This window comes from Telopea speciosissima, chromosome 9 (assembly GCF_018873765.1).
Source record: "Telopea speciosissima isolate NSW1024214 ecotype Mountain lineage chromosome 9, Tspe_v1, whole genome shotgun sequence".
NCBI lineage: Eukaryota > Viridiplantae > Streptophyta > Magnoliopsida > Proteales > Proteaceae > Telopea > Telopea speciosissima.
The window spans coordinates 55651569-55670991 of record NC_057924.1 but is presented as its reverse complement, the minus strand read 5'-3'; the positions used below and the strand labels follow the sequence as shown (position 1 = coordinate 55670991).

General features: G+C 38.2%; 1 protein-coding gene across 1 annotated transcript; it reads right to left on the bottom strand.

The window, feature by feature from the left end:
• Positions 1–744: 744 nt before the first annotated feature.
• LOC122640542 (auxin-responsive protein SAUR71-like) lies at positions 745–1495 on the bottom strand. Its single transcript, XM_043833764.1, has one exon. It carries the CDS (start codon positions 1389–1391, stop codon positions 999–1001), a length of 393 nt encoding a protein of 130 aa, XP_043689699.1. The 5' UTR covers positions 1392–1495; the 3' UTR covers positions 745–998.
• Positions 1496–19423: the final 17928 nt, after the last annotated feature.

Genomic DNA, 19423 nt, shown 5'->3' with positions numbered 1-19423 from the left:
TCCATTATAATTGGTAAATAAAGAAACTGAGATGGGTTAGGCTCATTGGATAAAAACACTTTTGTAACCCTAACAAATCTTATCTATTTTATCTTTGTTAAGCTAAAACTCCAATAAAGCAATGCTTAATGTCCACTTAAATATCACCTAACCCTATTATATACCAAAGGCTCTAAGGCTTCAAAACATTGTGATTGTGCCAACCCCCCCATGTCCCATGCATGCGTACCTCTTCATATTTAATATTAATTAAAACCCCTTTCCATAGATTTATATCATTATTTAAGTACACACGAGACAGGTAAGCTGCCCAACGACAAAGCAAAACAAAAATATATATTTTTTTTAAATTACATAAATGCCCACCTGCAAGTGAAAACGATATACTTGCAACCTTAAATTACGAAAGGGTATTTTAAGTGAAGTTAAAAAAAATCACCGAATAAAGATGCCGAAATTCAAGATCCCTAAAATAACCTCCATATTGTCCAAAATGACAAATCGCTCCTTGAATTTAACGCTTAATAAAGTAAAGGGCATTATCGTCACCATGGAAGTTCCAGTCGAGGTCGCTAACGTTCGCTTGAGACGAGAAGAAATGAAATGGAAAACGACAAAAGAGCGACCGAATCCCAGCTACATCGGAAAGGGAATAAGAGCAAATACTTACGGCGCTTTTTTAACCGGAAAACGGCGAAAACGAAGCAGAAATCATGAATTTCACGGCGAAAAAAGTGTACGAAATTAGGGCAAACTAGTAATCTGGATTTCTGTTCTTGTAGAATTTGATCTTTACAGTAAAACCTACTACACCATCAAGAAACAGCTTCACAGAAAGAAAAGGAAAAAAAAAAACCCCCTAAAAGCCCTAATTTCACTACCTCCTTTTCATGGCCGGAGAGTATATACACACAAAGATCTGATCTCCGGAAAAGACAAAGGGGGAAATTAAACAAAGAAAACAAAAAAAGATGAGCAAAAGAGAGAGAGAGAGAAGATTAGATGAAATCAGTAGAGAAAGCGCGGAGGAGCTCTTCAAAGTCTCTAGTTTCACTTCCATCTTTTAACGCTTCAAGAACTCGTTTAAAGACGAGGACACCACAGGGGATCCTAAGCACGCCTTTCTGTTCATAACCATACTCTTGAGCTGATTTCTTGAGTAGTTCCACGAAGATCGGGTGATGCAAGAACTCAGCACTGACCACGAATCGCTCCATCTCTTCACCGACGAACACAGGTAGATGCCCTTGAGGAACGCCTGATCGACGATCTCTGGTGTTTCTGAAAGATTCGCACCGGCGATTTCGGGAGGCGGTTCTTGATTCCGAACGGAGAAGACAGTACTGCGAGGAATCGGCCACTCGGGAAAGACGTCTGATGAGCTGCTTCATCGCTGGAAGAGAGAAAGCGAAGAGGAGGAAATAGGGAGAAGCAGGGAGTGTTGCGAGGGAGAGAGGGAGAGAGAGAGAGAGAGCGAGAAGTGAAGAGGTGTGGTTGGCGTGGGGGGAATTTAAATGAAAAAAAAGTGGATTAAAAAATAGAATTGTTTGAACGGTACAGATAGGAGTACTTGGCAGGTACATGGAGAGAGAAAAATCATGTTTCACAGGGCTCTCTCTCTCTCTCTCTCTCTCTCTCTCCTACCTAGAGAGAGAATATCTCGCGAGAAGAGATGGTTTGGTCGCAAGGAGAACCGTCTTATTTTGAAATGGTTCCAAAATAAGGATTCTCTCTATTTTATTGAGTTTTTCTCTTGGGTCACTATGCCTAGTAAAGTATGACACATCACTATTTCGCACATTATAGTACATGGATTAATCCTTGTGATGGAGGATCACACAAACATCTCGTTGTTAGAATTTCAACTTAAAATGAATTGAAGAATTAGTTATAATTACTAAAGATATCTTCTTAGGCACCCAAATAATCGAATATCTATTCCTAAGCATACAAATAATCAAATTTCTATTTCTTATCATAGAAACAAACACTCAAATATCCTTTCATAAGCATATAAATAAGTTTGAAATAACATGCCTCCAAATCATTATACCAAATCAAATCTCAGATAATTCAAATAAATATCTTCCATAATGTGATAATCCTTAAAACTAGGATTATATACGGTTCTTAAATTGGACATGGAAGAGTCCATGTTATAGAAGATCTTGTATCCATCTCACTTGTAAATTTTAAGCCAAGTGTATAATGTGGATTAAAATTCCATAAACCTCTTTTAACATGTAATACTGAAGATTAATGATATGTTTGTAAATTTTTAAATATTGAATATTTTAGTTATCGTTGTAACAATGGAAGGTGATGTTTTTTAAAATCCCATGACAAATTTTGAGACATCAATTTACATGCATAGACATATACGATACACATATTTATATGCATAAAACCGGCCTGTCTATGGGTACTCAGCATATGGCCAAGCCAGAGCGGCTAGGGTACAGCTGTTATCACACTTCCTAGCCCCTCGAACTCCACACCGCCATAAAGGGGAAGGATTCTCCACTGCCATCATTGTCCATCCTATAAATTGGAGGGTATTGTACAAGGTGAAGATGTCGTTATTTATTACTCACCCATCATCGACATTTACTCACATTAACTACTCGCACAGTTTCCAAATCATACTACTGTTGTTTAAAAGTCCTGACTTGAGCATCGGCACATGGCCAAGCCAGAGTGATTAGGGTATAACTATTATCACACTTCCTAGTACCTCGAACTCTTAACTGTTCACTCAGTTCCCAACTCATACTACTGTTGTTTAGAATCCTAACTTGAGCATCGGCACGTGGCCAAGCCAGAGCGACTAGGGTACAACGGTTATCACACTACCTAGTACCTCGAACTCTCCACTGCCACCACTGTCCATCCTATAAATAGGAAGGTATTGTACAAGGTGAGGAGTTTGTTAACCTTTACTCACCAATCATCGAGATTTACTCAAATTATCTACTCTCTTAGTTCCCAACTCATAGTACTAATGTTTAGAGTTCTGAATTGAGCATCAGCACGTGGAAAAGTCATAGCGACTAAGGTACAACTATTATCACACATCATAGTAATTAGCCCATCTAACCTAAACCCTAGTTATACTTATAAATACTGGCTGGAGGCAGCAACCTGGGTATTCCAAACTTGATGCACAGGGTATAATGCTTCCAGCAACCAGTGCTTAAACCTTAAACCCTAACAAACCATTACTCACCAATCATCCCCATTTACTCAGATTAACTGCACATTCAGTTCCCAACTCATACTACTGGTTTTTAGAGTCCTAACTTGAGCATCGTGCGAAGGATGCTCAATTCAACACGTGGCCAAGCCAGAGCAGCTAATGTACAACTATTATCACACTTCCTAATACCTCCGATTCTCCACTGCCACCATTGTCCATCCTATAAAAAAGAAAGTATGGTACAAGGTAAAGAGGTCATTAACCATTACTCACCAATCATCCACATTTACTCACATTTACTGCTCGCTCAGTTCCCAACTCATATTACTACTGTTTAGATTTCTGACTTGAGCATCAAAGAGTTCTCCTTGGAGTCTGCTCCAACATTATCCCCTGCTCAATTCCTTGGTCTTTGTTATGCAGGTCTCCCCCTGGTGCGATAGTTTGAATTCCACTGGCAACATGTACCAATACAAAATAGGGTATTTGATTGAAGGGCTGATGTTCTCTGTGTCGCAGTACAGCCTACGCCTAGACATATGGACCTGCCATTCAAGGGGTAGGGTGATCATTTCGTCCACCCACATATGTCTAGGCGTAGCCTGCGCCCTCGACACGGAGAACATTTGTCCTTGATTGAATTAAACTTTAAAATTTTTCATGTAGCAAATCTAGATGAGGTCCTTTTATCTAACGGTCAGAATGAACATATCATTTATCCACTCAGCATAATATATATCTTATAAAAGTTTGGAAAAATAACAAACTTAATGACAATAATATTTCACCATTTTTCCATATTGAAGAACCCTTCGCCCCTTTCAATTTCTGCATAAAATAATACCCTTGGGGGTCTGAAGTCTAACGTCTAAACCCTTAAAACTAGGGATTGGACAAGGACTTTAGAGGAAGCAAGGAAAAGGAAGCTGCCTTGGTACCATTAGGTCATAAGGTTCTAGGTAGGGCCCTAGGTCTATGGTATACCTACTTATGTCCCCGACAATCTTGGGAAGAGGTGGCCCGGACTTAATTAAGCCCAATAATACAATTTTAATTAGTTGCCCCAAGATAAACCCAATAAAAGGTTAAACAATTTCAATTTCTTCTGATGGAAGTTATTATCAAAGAAATGGATGGCTAGGATTTATGGTGTCTTTTATCTCTCACTCCAGATTGTGGATGTTAAAAAAAAGTTAGAAATTAGAAACAAAAAAAGAGGAGAGATGTGGGGAAGGAAACCGATAAATTGAAAGAAATAAACCCAAAAAAGAGAAACCAAAGAGAGAGAAAGAAGAAGAAGAAGAAAACGTATGGCTTCGCGATTGTCGGTCTCAGTGGGTACTTTTGGCGTTGCTTTCCGTAGTCAGTTTCAGTACAACTTCCGTGATGGGTGCGTGTCTTCCTTTGAGGGCTTGTCCTTTACTATTCCTATAGACCTACGGTGTACATGGTATTTTGTATACCTTATCTAGAGACCACACAGAAAGGTTTCTCCACGATCGAACGTGGCATCTCCAATGGAGGTGCGAGATAAGGTATCATACAACAAGGGAGGGGGTTATTTCAAAACGGGAAGAGAGAGATAGACCTTAGTGTGTGAAGTCATGTTTTGCTTGTTTCTAGGTTTTCCTCGAACCGACGTCGATTGTTATTTTCGTCCGTTAAAGCATGTTCACAAATCAGGTTTGTTAAGAACTTTACTCACATGGAGGTACGAGTTGAGGTATCATACAACAAAGGCATGGGTTATTTAAAAAGGGGAAGAGAGAGATAGACCATAGTGTGTGAAGTCACGTTTTCCTTGTTTCAAGGTTTTCCTTAAACAGACGTCGGTTGTTATTTTTGTTATTGCTTTCAAAAATTAGGTTTGTTAAGAATTTTACTGACATGTATTACATTCAGTCTGACATTGAAATTTTTTTTACCAATGTCACTCAATGTGCCATTGACATTGGCGATCTTGCATTGCATGTCGTTCAGAATGCATTGGATGCTAGCAACAGCTAGTTTTCTATATAATTTCTCTTACAAAGATCAATCCTTTGAGTCCTTTTGGACAGGTGGTTTTAATAGACATCTAGGATACTTTATAGTATCAATCTAAGGCAATGTTTGGTATGTATTCTAGGTTGATTTCGCATTCTCGGACAATAAAAACAACTATTTTTATCATCCAAAAATGCGAAGATTTGAAATGCATTCCAAGAATGCATACCAAGCACCGCCTAAGTATTCTAAAGTCTCTCTCTTTCTCACATACTCTCTAGTTTTTTCCTCCAATTTTCATTGTTTTGAGAAGTGTTCTTATATTTATGTCCTTGTTGATTGAACACAACTCAAGTGCGTTCTAACATGGTCAATAAGTGAGTGCATCAACGAATGGAAGGGCTTGTTTGGGCTGTTTCATCTTGGAGATTGATTCTCATTAGCCACATTGCATTTTAGGGGAAATGTACAATCTTAAAGAGACTGACAGATGGCAAAACCAAACTTTTTCTATTTTCTCCCAACTTCTTCAACTTTGATTATTGCAGTAGACAAGTTTGTGATTATTCGTGAAGGATCACTACATTGTATAACGTTCGATTGACAACCTTTTGATGAAAGATAAATCTATTCCTCATAATTACTTCCTCTATTAAACGAATATCCAATAATGCCTTTGGCACTATTCAAGAATTTCCATTCAACCACTAAAATCGGTGGATAGAAATTTGTTTTTCAACTACGTGTGAGGAAAACCAAGTCTTCTATTAATTTGAAAAGTTTCAAACCGGTCCAAATCTCCCGATGAATCTATATTCCAAAATTGGTTAATAGTCAAACATTAGTAGTTTTGGCCCCGTTTTGTTTCATTGTAAAATTTTTCATACAAATAATATTTTACATGAAAACTTTCCTCAATGTAAACTTTTCTATTTTTTCAATGCTATGATTTTTTGTATTTGTATTAAAACAAACAATGAAAATTTTCAATTTTATAAGAAAAATTTTTAATTATTTTTACCTCTTTTACATAGAAACAACCAAGTTAGATAGTTTCAATTTTTAATCCAACATTTGAAAATAAAAAACATATACTTGTATGGATCGAATTTCCCTCCACCCACGATGAATGGGATCCTATTCACGAATGGGCAGGAGAGAGCAGGAAAGAATATCAAGAGAGTATTTTGCGACATGCAAAAACCCTTTTTGGAGTTTGTTAACCCTAGGATGATGGGTGGAACTGTTGTCTTAGCTGAAGGAAAACTTTGTCCTTAAACTCGAAAGATTTGATAAATAATTAAGAACTTTCCTTTGTGTAGAAAAAGTCGTTTATTTAGGTCGTGAAAGAAACTTTCCCCATTTCCAAGTATTTTAATTTGGAATCCTTAGAATTTGGTATCTTATAGAGTGTATGACTGTGACACCTTCCTTTAGGGTATTGGGATAATAATCCCTCCATTAAGGATCATCAGATCAGAATCTCATATTCTATAATGGAATCCCAATGCATTGTATGAATTCCCATGAAGGAATGTTTCTAGTGGGTTTTGAGTTTTGACTGGGAATAATAGTCTCTAGGGTGTTGGGCAGTGCTGGATCAGAATATTAAACACTCATCATCTAGTTTGTACGGGAAAGAATATTCTTTTTGTGAAAACATTATTCTGTTCCACCGATTCCTATGAAGAATTTACCCCAAAAAAAAATTCCTATGAAAATATTCCTTTAACAAAAACAAAGGTATTATGATCCGGAACTTAAGCTTTAATCATGGATTACCACCGAGTCCCACATTCCATCATCACCGCCCAAAAAATCATTAGTAATATAAAAGAGAAAAAGATCTCTACTTGGGGGTGTTTCCTATGCCCTCTCACGGCCCCGTGAGATGTTCCTGGGGTACATACCCAGGCGTGCTCACCCATTAGCCTAGATACTTGTGTAAAGACCATGTGACCAAGTAGAGATCTCTTGCTCGTAAAATAATTAAGGAAAAATGTTTCATATGGGGAGTGTACCACCCAACTAGGGATGTAATGGATATTCGAACATTTGAATTCGATTTGCATCCCTATTCGTTTGGGGGTATTTGTATTCATTTAAGGATATCCGAAAAAATATCCGAATAATAAGAATGAGGAATACAAAAACTAAGAGACATGGATTGAGAGTGAATCATATCTATCAGCAGAGGAAGGTCAGGAATGTAAACGGATAGTTGAAATTCTGAATTTGAGTCGCATCCGTGTATGTTTAGAGATATCCGTACTCGACCAAGGAATATCTGGATAGGATCACATCCGATCCATTTACATCTCTTATTGGCTTAGACACAGATAGGGCCAAATAACAATCCTTCCACTTGATGCTTCCATGCACGCTCTTATTGGCCCCACCCCTGCATGTGCGTAAGGGTAATGGTGTCAATTTTGAACCAAAACCAAAATCAACCATATAAAACCGAATTGAACTGATTTAAATCGGTTGCTTTTTTTTTTTCTTCAAAATCTGAAATCTTTCATTTTGATTCGGTTCAATTTAAGTTTCATCATTGGAACGTCAAACCAAACCGAATTACCCATTTTTAAACTAAATAAAGAGCCAAATAAATCATATATATTTTTAATGTTTTAATTAATGCGGCTCATAAATTTTATTCTATTTTAATGTTCGAAAAAGTTAAGTGGATTATGATTCCAAGGAACAAAGGGTTCTTTTTGTTGTAAAGATGTAAACAATTTGCCCAAACCCTTAACATAAGGCCCAAATCGAGCACCTCGTTCAAGGAAACTGATTCACAAAATTTTGCACTTCGTTCAAAAAAACTTTGTTGTCAGCAATCTTCCTTTCGTTTCTATAGATACGTGATGAAAAATGACTTTATCCAAAAATTGATGGATAAATCCAATGACTTTTTAATCCATGGTCATCCATTCAACACCAATCATCTTTTTCAGGTTTTGATGTATCATTTTCTACGGATGTGTATAAATCCTACAATAAAGCAAAATTTTTATTTTTGTTTTTCAAATCATCCAATTGCTCTCATTCAAGGTGATCATTCGTGTTGTGTTGTTTCCCTCCATATTCAAGAACCTCTCTCTCTCATATCACTTATTGGGAAAAACAATCCTTTTACACTTGTGTGCAAGTGAATAGAAATCCACAGTGATAATTAAATACGTGTAGAATAATAACACAGAAAAACAAATCAACCCAATCACAGAAACACACATCAATTTTAACATAGAAAATCCTTCCAAGATTAAAGGAAAAAACCGTAAAACCTAATCCACATCAAGATTACAATATCCTTCCTTTCTAGATAAACTAGAAGCACACCAAATATCAAGAGAAATAACTTACTCTTTCATATCAAAATATCTCACCCACACTTTTTCTACTTTCCTAGAAAAACAAAATACTATTATACTATATCATCCATACCGTATACAAAGTACAAACAACAGTGTAGCTTTTCCTCTTCCTTTCTCGCGAAACTCACCGAACGACGGAAGGCACCGGCTCGGACAAAATGAGGCTGGAACCGCCTCTGCCCATTTGTATAAAAGAGAGTGAGAGTGTGAAAGTCGGTTTGACAAAACCGCCTGGGTCCCCCCTCCACGTGAGGATGTATCCAACACACGCTCCTCCACAGAATTCTTCCCCTTGAAGATTTTATCATTTTTTTTTAGGTTTAACATCTTTTCCCTTAGAGCCGTTACTAATGTAACTGCAAAAAGGATCGTACAGAGAAAGTGCAGTATTTAATGAGGCATGTGGCGTGAGGCGTGAGGCGTGCAGCATGGTACAGATGGGTTCCATCACCGAGCCACGCTGGTGCTGGTGCTGGTGGTGCACATGCTCCTTGATTTATGTTGTGTTTGGTATGTATTCTAGGAATGCAAAATCAACTTAGAATGTATTCCAAGAATGCTTACCACAAACACTGTCTAAGTGTTTCACCAAATTTGTAAATTAGTTTAAGGGTTCTATATGCTATGACTACATAATCCTGATCTCTAAACAATAACTGTTGTCTAGCGTAGTTGGTGAGCTGTAGTGAGCTTCATGTGAATGAGAGAGCTTTCCATATTTGTGGAATGAATGATGGAAGGCATGGAGCCATATCTTCTCTAGTGCGTCAGCGTGCATCTGATGGTTAGGTATTGTTCTAAGATGCTTGTCGGGTACACTCAGCCATTAGATGCACTGGCATGCTGGAGAGGATGTGCGTCCAAGAAAGCATATCTGCATTGCTAGTAAAAGAATGATACAAGAGGGAAAGTGAAAATATTGAATCGAGATCCTCTACTTTCGCCTGCGTAGTACTGTTGTGCGCCCTACAGACACAACATGGTGGTGAAAAGACCGCCTTACCCCTACCCGAGCGCCTTGCCCGAGTAGGGGTAAGGTAGTCAAGGTAGTCTTTACCGCCTTGCTGTGTGTAAGACGCACGATAGTACCGGGCAGGCAGAAATAGAGGATCCGAATTCAAAAATATTAGCTTAGGAGAGTTTTTTGTTTTTGGCTATGCTTAAGGTACAATTTAGTGTTGAATTTCTTGTGTAATAAAAAATTTAAATATTCAACCAACAAAATAAAATTTAATGTTTTAGCTTCTTTTTTTTTTTTAAAAAAAAAATAGTTTTGGTTGAAAGAGGACACAGAAAGCATCAGAGGAAAACTAAATGCATTTTAGAATATAAAAACATTCAATTATTTAAATAATTTGAAAGAAATGTCCCATGCATGATGAACCATGTAGCCGGGATATGCCTCAAAATTGATGCATAGGCAACTAAAGAGAATCGTTATCCCCTTCAATTCGCTGCTCCTTCCAATTCCTCCAATTCGTCACATGTGGGCAGAAATGACCACCCTACCCCTTATCCGAAAACACTGTTCAGGGTGGTGTCCACTCCCCCCTATTAGAGGAATTGGAGGAATTGGAGGTGCCCACGAATTAGAGATGATAATTATTCCAATTAAAGGGCCATACTTGCTATACGTACAACCAAATGGAAAGAAAACACAAATCATTCCCATGGCTCCAATCGATGGACAAATCCACATAATTAGGCTAGGTGGATCACCCACAAAATCTTATCCTTGTATGAAATTTAATATGTAGGCAGGACCTTAGGTTATACTTATCAACAAATTTTGAACCCCAATTCATCTACCACAAGCCAAATATTTGGGACATTTGGATAAGCTTATCTAAGGAAAGCATATTATTCATATATTTGCAGTAGTCAACATTTTGGATTATTGAGAAACATTAATCTAATATAGGAGGATCATATTGTTGAAGATGGTCAATTTAAACGGTTCCTTATCTATCCAACAATTGAAATGAGAAATGAGGAGTTTTACCACAAAAGAAATGAGTAATAAAGAAAAACTAAAAATTTAAAGAGAAAAATTCAATACATGTGGGTCATATGATTGAGATGATCAATAAAATTCAACATATAGGTGATCCGAAGGAGACAATATCTATTTGAAGGTAGCATCAGCCAAAATGTTATTTACATGTAGAAATAACAATGCCAATATGAAAATTCTTCTCTATGGTTCCATGTAGAAAATCCGGGGGGCTCATTTTCTCTGAGTTGGCAGAGTGGGGGAGCATACTAATTAGGGCTCGCTGAACCAATTTGTCAATAGGGGGCAGAGAGGAGAGAGCTAGAGAGTGTTAGAAGTTACATAGCTATAGTCTTACATATAAGTGACTAAGCAAGGAATCAACCACCAAACTTAATAAGTGATTAATAGGAACTGTTGACAAATCAATAGGTAAAGTCCTTATAAGATTAGACATATAGTTGAAATCAACCATAAAATTTAATAAGTGAAGTGATTAATCAAGGAATTTGAGATATGCCCAATAGTTTCCTACCATACACACCATCACTCCATGTGCCAGAACAGTATAGGGAAATTGAAACATTTGAATTATCACTAAAGCTGGAGTGATTTTCTAGTCAAGAAATCCACTCAAGTCAGATGTGATATTTGGGTCAAGCAACCCTTATAGGAATCTTTTACCAACTGCTAGTTTGAAAGCAATTTCTCTTGTCATTTATTAACTAGAAGCAATTATCTGCCTACTGTATCCTTTAGAACTGGTTTGTAGCTTTTTAAAATGTTCAATCAAGGTTAGCAAGGATAAGGGATTTAGGGCACTTTCCTAACCACACCCAACCCCCCCTCCTCCTAACTTAGTCATTCAAATGTACAAATTATTTGGTAGAATTGTGGCATGTAGACCATCTAAGTTTGAATTAGACAACGACTGTTTTTGGTAAAATTGTGGATTGTAGACCCTTTAAGTTCGGAAAATTATCACGTCAAGTACTTGACGCGGTCAAGTGCGCATCGTGCGATTTGGCACCGTCCATGTGCGCACAGTGGGTCCCATCGTACATACATGGGCGGTGCCCAGCCGCACGATGCACACTTGACCGCGTTAGATAATGATGGGAGAAAAAAAATAATCATTGGAAACTAAACAAAAATTGGTCCCATATAAGACCTACACACATGCACGTGGCACTAAGGTATAAGGTACATAGTAGAGGGGTACAACAATAGGAAAAATATTTTCTGTGATTCCCTAACTGGTACATTCCCCTAGTGTCTCTAATAAGAGGATCAAGATTGTCTCCAGGGAGGCGTGCGCCCAGGGTGCTACCAAGGGGCATCCAGCGGTTGAGCTGTGCCGCACACATCTCGGTGCATGCCTAGGGATGTGTGCGGCATAGCCCAAAGGCTGGCAGCACCCTGGGCGTGCTGGGCTCCCTAGAGACGAGCTAAATTCCTAATAAGAGGAGGGTGGACCCTACCCGGGCAGAGTGTTCAATCAAGGGTGGAATGGTCATTGTGGCCCCCCTTGTTAGGGAACCGTAGAAGTTGTACCGGGTAGGGAATCGCAGGGGATAAAGATCCACAACAATACTCCCCCCTCTTACCTATTAGGTTTTAGACACTTGATCTACTGGTTCTAATATCATGTTGCAATTGTTTATCCCAAAAGCTCAAGCTATTAAGAAGAACATAAGGCAATATATAATAATACAAATTAGTATTGGACCCATGGTCACCAACATCTCTATTTCTTGTCTAACCTCATAGATTCAAGTGTTCCTTCTCTCCTATATATAGTAGTTTTCTCATGAGTTCTTAGATTATTCCAAACTCCTTTTTTTTTTCCCTCATCTTTTTTGGCATTCAGGTTTAACTTACTAGAAATATGGGATTCAAACTTCTATCAAATATGTGGAGGTTTCGACTTTCAACTCCCTTGGAACATGACACTCACCCATCCTCAATGGGATACCTGCACAAAGGAACATATACGCAAGGGGGAGCTGGTCTTTTTTGCTAGGGGACTCTCTGATGCCTAAGTTAGGCTTCTTCATAATAGATAATTTAGAAAAATTGAAAGTAGTCGAAAGATCCCTCATCTTAGATCATACATTGGTATTTATAGGATGTCCCATTGGATCAAGGCGGTTATGGAGAATCCCGATTTAGCAAGGGTTCTACTTCGAGCATGCCCTTGTTTGGAAAGAGTCTATCTTTGATTAGGACATGGCATGAGGCCGCTGACTTATCAGGCAAGGGATTAGATTTGCTAAGCTAGTGATTCAGATATTTCGGTATAGGATTATGCGAATGATCAGATCAACTTATGCAAGTGGTATCGACCCCATAGGTCGGTCTTCTTAGTCATATGTTCTAACCCACTTGCTCGGATCAACTGCCACAATTAGGACTTGGGCATGACCCCCAAATGGGTTAAAAATCCTCTGTAGTATCGGCGGGGCGACGGTGCACATCCAGCTGCACAACAGAGGCCATGTGTGCCACTTGACCTCTGTTGTGCCATCGAATATGCACCACCGCCCTGCCGATACTACAATGGACCCTGGTCCGCCCAAACTCACGTCCTTTCTTGATTGGTGGGAAATGTATTGATTTATCACTAAAAAACTAAAACCATACCATTTAACATCCTTAACTGATGTGGAAAGGATCGGATTTTTAATGTATGTGGTTCCTTGACTGATGCAGTTCCTTAGTGCTTCTCACAAAAGGAGGGTGGACCCTACCCGGGCAGGATCAAGTGCCCCGGGTGAATCCCACCTCCTTATTGTGAGAGGCACTAGAGAACCGCAAAAGGATCTGCCCAAAAAAAAAAACAGACATGTAAACGAGGAGAGAGAAAAGGGAGTTACGTCTTCTAAGTAACGGCCTCCATTTTCACTTTAAAAAAGGTCAAGGGAGTTGCGTCTTCTAAATAAAGACGCCGAAAAAGGATGAAGTTTTGAAGTCGGCCGTACGATCTAATGGGTCGTTTTCTCACGTCCTCGGGAAGGCGAAATCCCCGCAAAACAAGCCGCTCTGGCAGTCTGGCCCCACTCAGTCCACAGTAACGACCAAGGCGAGCAACCCAATGTGTGCAGCATAGCAACTGATACGCCATGTGGCTACACTGCGCCATACTTCTAGAAGATTTTAGTTTTTTGGCGAGGGTATGAAAAATCCAAATTGCGACCGAATATTCTAAGACCTGGTCCCACATTTTTAATAAAGGAGTTTGTCTCATGACCGTAGGCTAACAGGTACGGACAATCTTTATTCCAGTGGACCCCACTAAAAAAAGGCCAAAAAACTTTAATATATGCAGGCCCTTCTGGATCTTTGGCCTGACTGACAGATTCTCTGATTCACTGGCAAATTGGACTTTTTACTTTTTTTTTTTTATATTGTCCGCATTGTGGTCGCGAATGCCGTACGGAAACAAAGCCACCGAAACTTTAAAGAAAAAGAGTGACGTGTAATTCTCAAAATGACTTTAAATGCAAAGAGAGGAGAGAGAAAGGGAGAGAGTGGGGCCCACTGCAGTGTTGTTGCTGACTTCGTTGTTTGTGGACTCCGCTGCGTCAGTTTTCGCTGTTGTCTCTGTGACTCATTTTGTGTCACTGTGTCTCTCTATATGTGTCTTTAACTTAGAAGGACGAAACAAAGATGCTTTCATTTCCAATTAAGAAACGTCTCTTTCCAGCGCAACACTGTCTCGTGGTTGCCATGTTCTCTGTTTTTTGTTTTTTCAAGTTACATATGTACCCCTCAAAGTTCAAGTTACTAATGTACCCTTCAAAGTACTAATTTAATGTTGTGTGTTTAACCCATATTTAGCTCGTCTCTAGGGAGGTGTGCGCCCAAGGTGCTGCCAGTGGGCATCCAGCGGTTGAACTGTGTCGCACACATTTTGGTGCATGCCTAGGGATGTGTGCGGCACAGCCCAACAGCTGGCAATGCCCTAGGCATTCCTTGCTCCTTGGAGACGATCCTGATCTCTTTAACCCATAGTTTGAGATGGTATGGTCATATTCAATGGAGGTCTAGAGATGTCCCAGTAAAAAACAATGATATGATTCAAATTGAAGGAGATAAAGGAATTAAGAGTAAACCTAAAATAACGAATCCGGATCAGCTACTTACATGGGGACGGGTGGGGATAGATCTGACCCCTCCATGGGTAGTGGATCCCGCACCCTAAAGGTGGGTCCCACACCCCTATGGAGGATTCAGATCTATTCCCACCCGTCCCCATGTGGGTAGCAGATCCAAACTCTAAAATAACCATAGGAGAAGTAGTGAGGAAAGACTTTCATCTTTCATTTCTGTTTTCCATCTCATTCCCATCCCTTCGTTCCCTTTTTCTTGTTTAGATCTTAGTTTTACTTATTGTTGGATTCATGTAACCGTGCCCATTAAATTGGGATAAGGTTGAGTTTGTTGTTTAACCCATAGTTTCCACAGTAATTAAATTATAATAATTTTATGTTATGCAGAAATTATACATAGAAGGACATTACATTTTTTGTTTTCCTTTTTGAAAGTATCACATTTCAAGAGATTAGGGATAATTTAAACATTCCTTAATGAGTGCCCAAACCTTTTTTTCTTTTGTTTTGGTTGAATTGTCTAAACCTATTAAATATCTAATAACAACATACAAAAAATTCCTACATATAACATAATACGAGTTTAGAGTTATTTATACTTTAAAATAGTAAATAATTTAAAGGAAAAAGAACGTTGTTTGATGGTGTGGAGCTTACGCCCAGACACAGCTTCCGTGAAATGATCTATCCACGTATTCAGAAATTTCTACCGTACCTTTCCATGGTGGCACGACGGTCATTTCACGTAGCGCTGTAACTAAGCACAGAGGCGACACAGCACACACGGATACCTGGCGTTCTTTCTCCCCACATTATATTCCCTCTCAATTATTCTTGAAATAATTAATGAGGTATTCGTTGGAACTTCCCAACTGCTAATGTTTTTACAATTCCATCTTTTTACGCTTCAAGAACTCGGACACAACAAGGGATCCTAAGCACACCTCTCTGCTCATAACCATACTCTTGATTCACAATGAAGAAGACAGTACAGCGAGGAATCGGCCACTTGGGAGAGGCGTCTGATGAGCTACTTAATCGCTAGAAGAGAGAGCGAAAACGAAGAGAGGAGAAGAGAGAGAGAAGTGAAGAGGCGTGCTGGGTGTTGGGGAATTTAATGTAAAAAAAACTAAAGGGGATGTATGTTGGGCTCTCTATCGCATGGACTAACAACATTAGGCATAGTGATGCCTAGAAGGACCCAATTTATTAATGGGATGGTCCAATCTCAATTTCTACATCGTTTGGTACTACTATAGTGTTCCAAATTCCAAAATACCTTCCTAAGCATGCAAATTATCGAATATTTATTCATGGACATACAAATAATCAAACATCTATTTCTCAGCATACAAGCAATCAAATATCCTTACCTAAGTATACACACCTTTCATCAAAAAAAAAAAAAAATACACATCAAATGCTTAAAGAGGAAATCTCCATTCCTAAGCATATAATAAATAAGTTCAAAATTTTACACGTCTAAATCTAATCTCAAATAATTCAAATAAACATCTTCCATAATGACCTAACCCTTAAAACTAGGCTTATATACGCTTCTTAAACAGGTTTGACGGTTCGTGACTGTCATGGGAAACCTCTTCATATTGTGTCTATTCCCGTGGTTTTCAACGATTTGCAATTGGGGAGGCTTTGGCAATAAGATCATCACTATTAGAGGCTATTTCAGAGGGATTCGACCATGTGCAATTGGAGTATGATAATAAGAGCATCATCACTTATCTACATGGAAGTTCATCTTCTTCACCACTTAACCTCCGTTCTATTTTGGAAGATACTGCTTATCTTTCCTCTTGTTTGGAAACATGTAATTTTCTTTTTGTTTTAGGGGAGATTAACAGCTTGGATTGGTCCCTGGCAAGGAAGGCCCTATCTGTGACGTGTACGATAGTATGACCTATTTCCGATCCATGAATCCTGGAGTTACGTAATCTTCAACCATGAGTTTTCACGTTACTAAATAAAGTGCTATTACCCAAAAAAAAAAATTTGATAGGATCCTGGATTTTGTAATCTTCACTAAGAACTGTTTCATTGATACGGGATCAACCAGATATTAATATCGATTTCGATCAATAACAATATGAATCAACCAATAGAATTTGAATTTTTATCCTCTCAAGTGTTGTGCACTGCCCAGTACATTTTTAAAATGCATCGAACGAAATCTTTTAACATTGGCATCGATACCGAAATCTTTTACCATTGGAGATCCATTCAACACAAGAAAAAGGCTTCACTCTCAACCCTTTTGCGTTGACAAAAAATAGAAGTACGATTGTAGTAAGACTAAAATTGATAGGAGGATGAAAATTTTCATGCTTCCTTCATCTAGAATAATGATGTGTAAAGTTCCCAACTTTGTAGTTTTATGATTCTAAAATACACTTTTCATCTCACTTTATGTTTCAAATAATTGAAGCTTTATCCTCCCAATATACCATTAATAATTTTTTCATTGTTAATATCCATATGACTTGAGTGGCATAATTTTAGTTTGAAGCTCTATGGGTTGGATGTAAGAGTAAGACTATACTAAAAGCTAAAAACAAAAATAAAAATATTTTTATTACCTTTAGGTCAAAGATTTCATACATGACCGTGCAAGCATGCACGGTCGTGTCCCCTCTCATAAAAAGTTGGAAAAACTATAAACCCCCACCCATATTTAATGCCTTGAAACTCCCACCGTCTCACATGCATGGCTTACACAGTTGTGTATAAAAACTTTCCCCTTACCTTTATATTAAGAATCTTTCTCATAGCACCTACCCCTTTTCAGCCGGATGATTACTATTTTGTACCATGTTGATCATAGATAGTTTGGAATGCTCTTGATAGCTTAGGTTGTCAAATTTGAAAACCTATTTTAATTGCATGGCTCATTATTTATGGGTTTTTTTAATTTTTTTCTTTTTAAATGGTTTTCAATATCACTTTCTATAAATTTTACTTATTTTTTTGAAGCATTTATAATTACACGATCAAATGTCAAATTAGTTTTAAATTTTAATCATGAATAGGTGATGATGTAGACAACTTGTTCAGAAAATTGAGCTCAATCATATGACAGCGTGAGAATTGTTAAGAGTGTAATGAAAATTTTGTAAACAATAAATATGCAACTAAGGAGTTTAAAATTTTCAACTAGATTTTTTAGATTTCAGAGATGTTAACTTTTTCACCAACTTAGGTGAACTTTGTAAAGTTCTCCTATTGCCATGTGGCAAAAAATTGACATGGGTGAGTCCATGTTATAGAAGATCTTGTATTCATCTCTCATAATTTTTTAGCCAAGTGTATAATAATGGAGATTAATGATATGCCTGTAAATTTTTACACTCTTGAATATTTTAGTTATCGATGTTAAAATGGAAGGTGATGTTTCCTACAATTCGGAAACAAATTCTGAGACATCCATTTACATGCATAGACATATACAGGTTACACATTGATACGCATAAAATCGGTCTGCCTTTGGGTAGTCAACACGTGATCAGGCCAGAGCGGTTGCGGTACAACTGTTATCACATATCCTGGTACCTCGAACTCCCACTGCCACAAAGGAAAGGACTCTCCACTACCACCAGTGTGCATCTTATAAATAGGAAGGTACTATACAAGGTGAAGAGGTCGTTAAACATTACTCACCAATCATCCACATTTACTCACATTAACTAATCGATCAGTTCCCAACTCATACTATTATTGTTTAGAGTTCTAAGTTGAGCATCAGAGAGTCCTCCTCAAAGTCTGCTCCGACTTTCTCCACTGCTCGATTCATTGATCTTTGGTGTGCAACTCTCCCCCGATGTGACAGTTCAAATTCGAACAACAATATCTACCGATATAAAAGAAGGTATTGATTGAATTAGCTTTAGAAATTTCACATGTGACAAATGTAAACCAAATCCTCTCTATCCAATGGTCAGAATGAATGTACCATTTATCCACGTTACATACAATAGATATCATATATCACTTTAAAAATATAACAAACCCTAGTGACTATTTCTATACTATTTTCTCAGGTCTTGATATTTTCTATGCGTTTAGTTGGTAAATTTTGGTGAGAAGATTTCAATTTCAATGTTAACTAAACATAGAGAATTTTTTTTTTTTTTTTCCTTTTCTTTTCTGTTAATCTCTAGATAACCAAACAAAAACTAAAGTCCAAATTCTAAACCTTAAAACTAGGGATTGGACAAGGACTTAGGAGGAAGCAAAGAAAAAGAAACTGTCTTGGAACCATAAGGTCATAAGGTACTAGTTAGGGCCCTATGCCTATAACATATACCTACTTATGTCCCCGACAGCCTTGGGAAGAGGTGGCCCGGACTTAAGTAAAGCCTCAATACATTTTTAATTAGTTGCCCAACAAAAACCTAAGAGAAGTTTAAACAATTTCAATTTCTTCTGATGGAAGTTAATATCAAAGAAATGGACGGCCACGATTTGTCTCTCACTCTAGAATGTGGATGATAAAGGTCAAAAAGAAGAGATAAATATTAGGAAAAACGAGAGAAGTGGGGAAGGGTGCGTGTCTGTCAGTAGGTACTTTTGGTGTTACTTTCTTTAGTTAGTTTCACTACAACTTCCGTGATAGGTGCGTGTCGTACTCGGCTCCTGGCAATCCGGGCGGCAGTGCACATGTGCAGCACCTGAGATGAGGTGATGTGCATTTATCGCCTTATCGTTGCCCAAAGGCCTTACCTGAGCAGGTGTAAGGCGGTCA

Excerpts from the sequence above, each read along its gene's own strand:
- LOC122640542 (XM_043833764.1), bottom strand. The coding sequence starts at position 1,391 with ATGAAGCAGCTCATCAGACGTCTTTCCCGAGTGGCCGATTCCTCGCAG.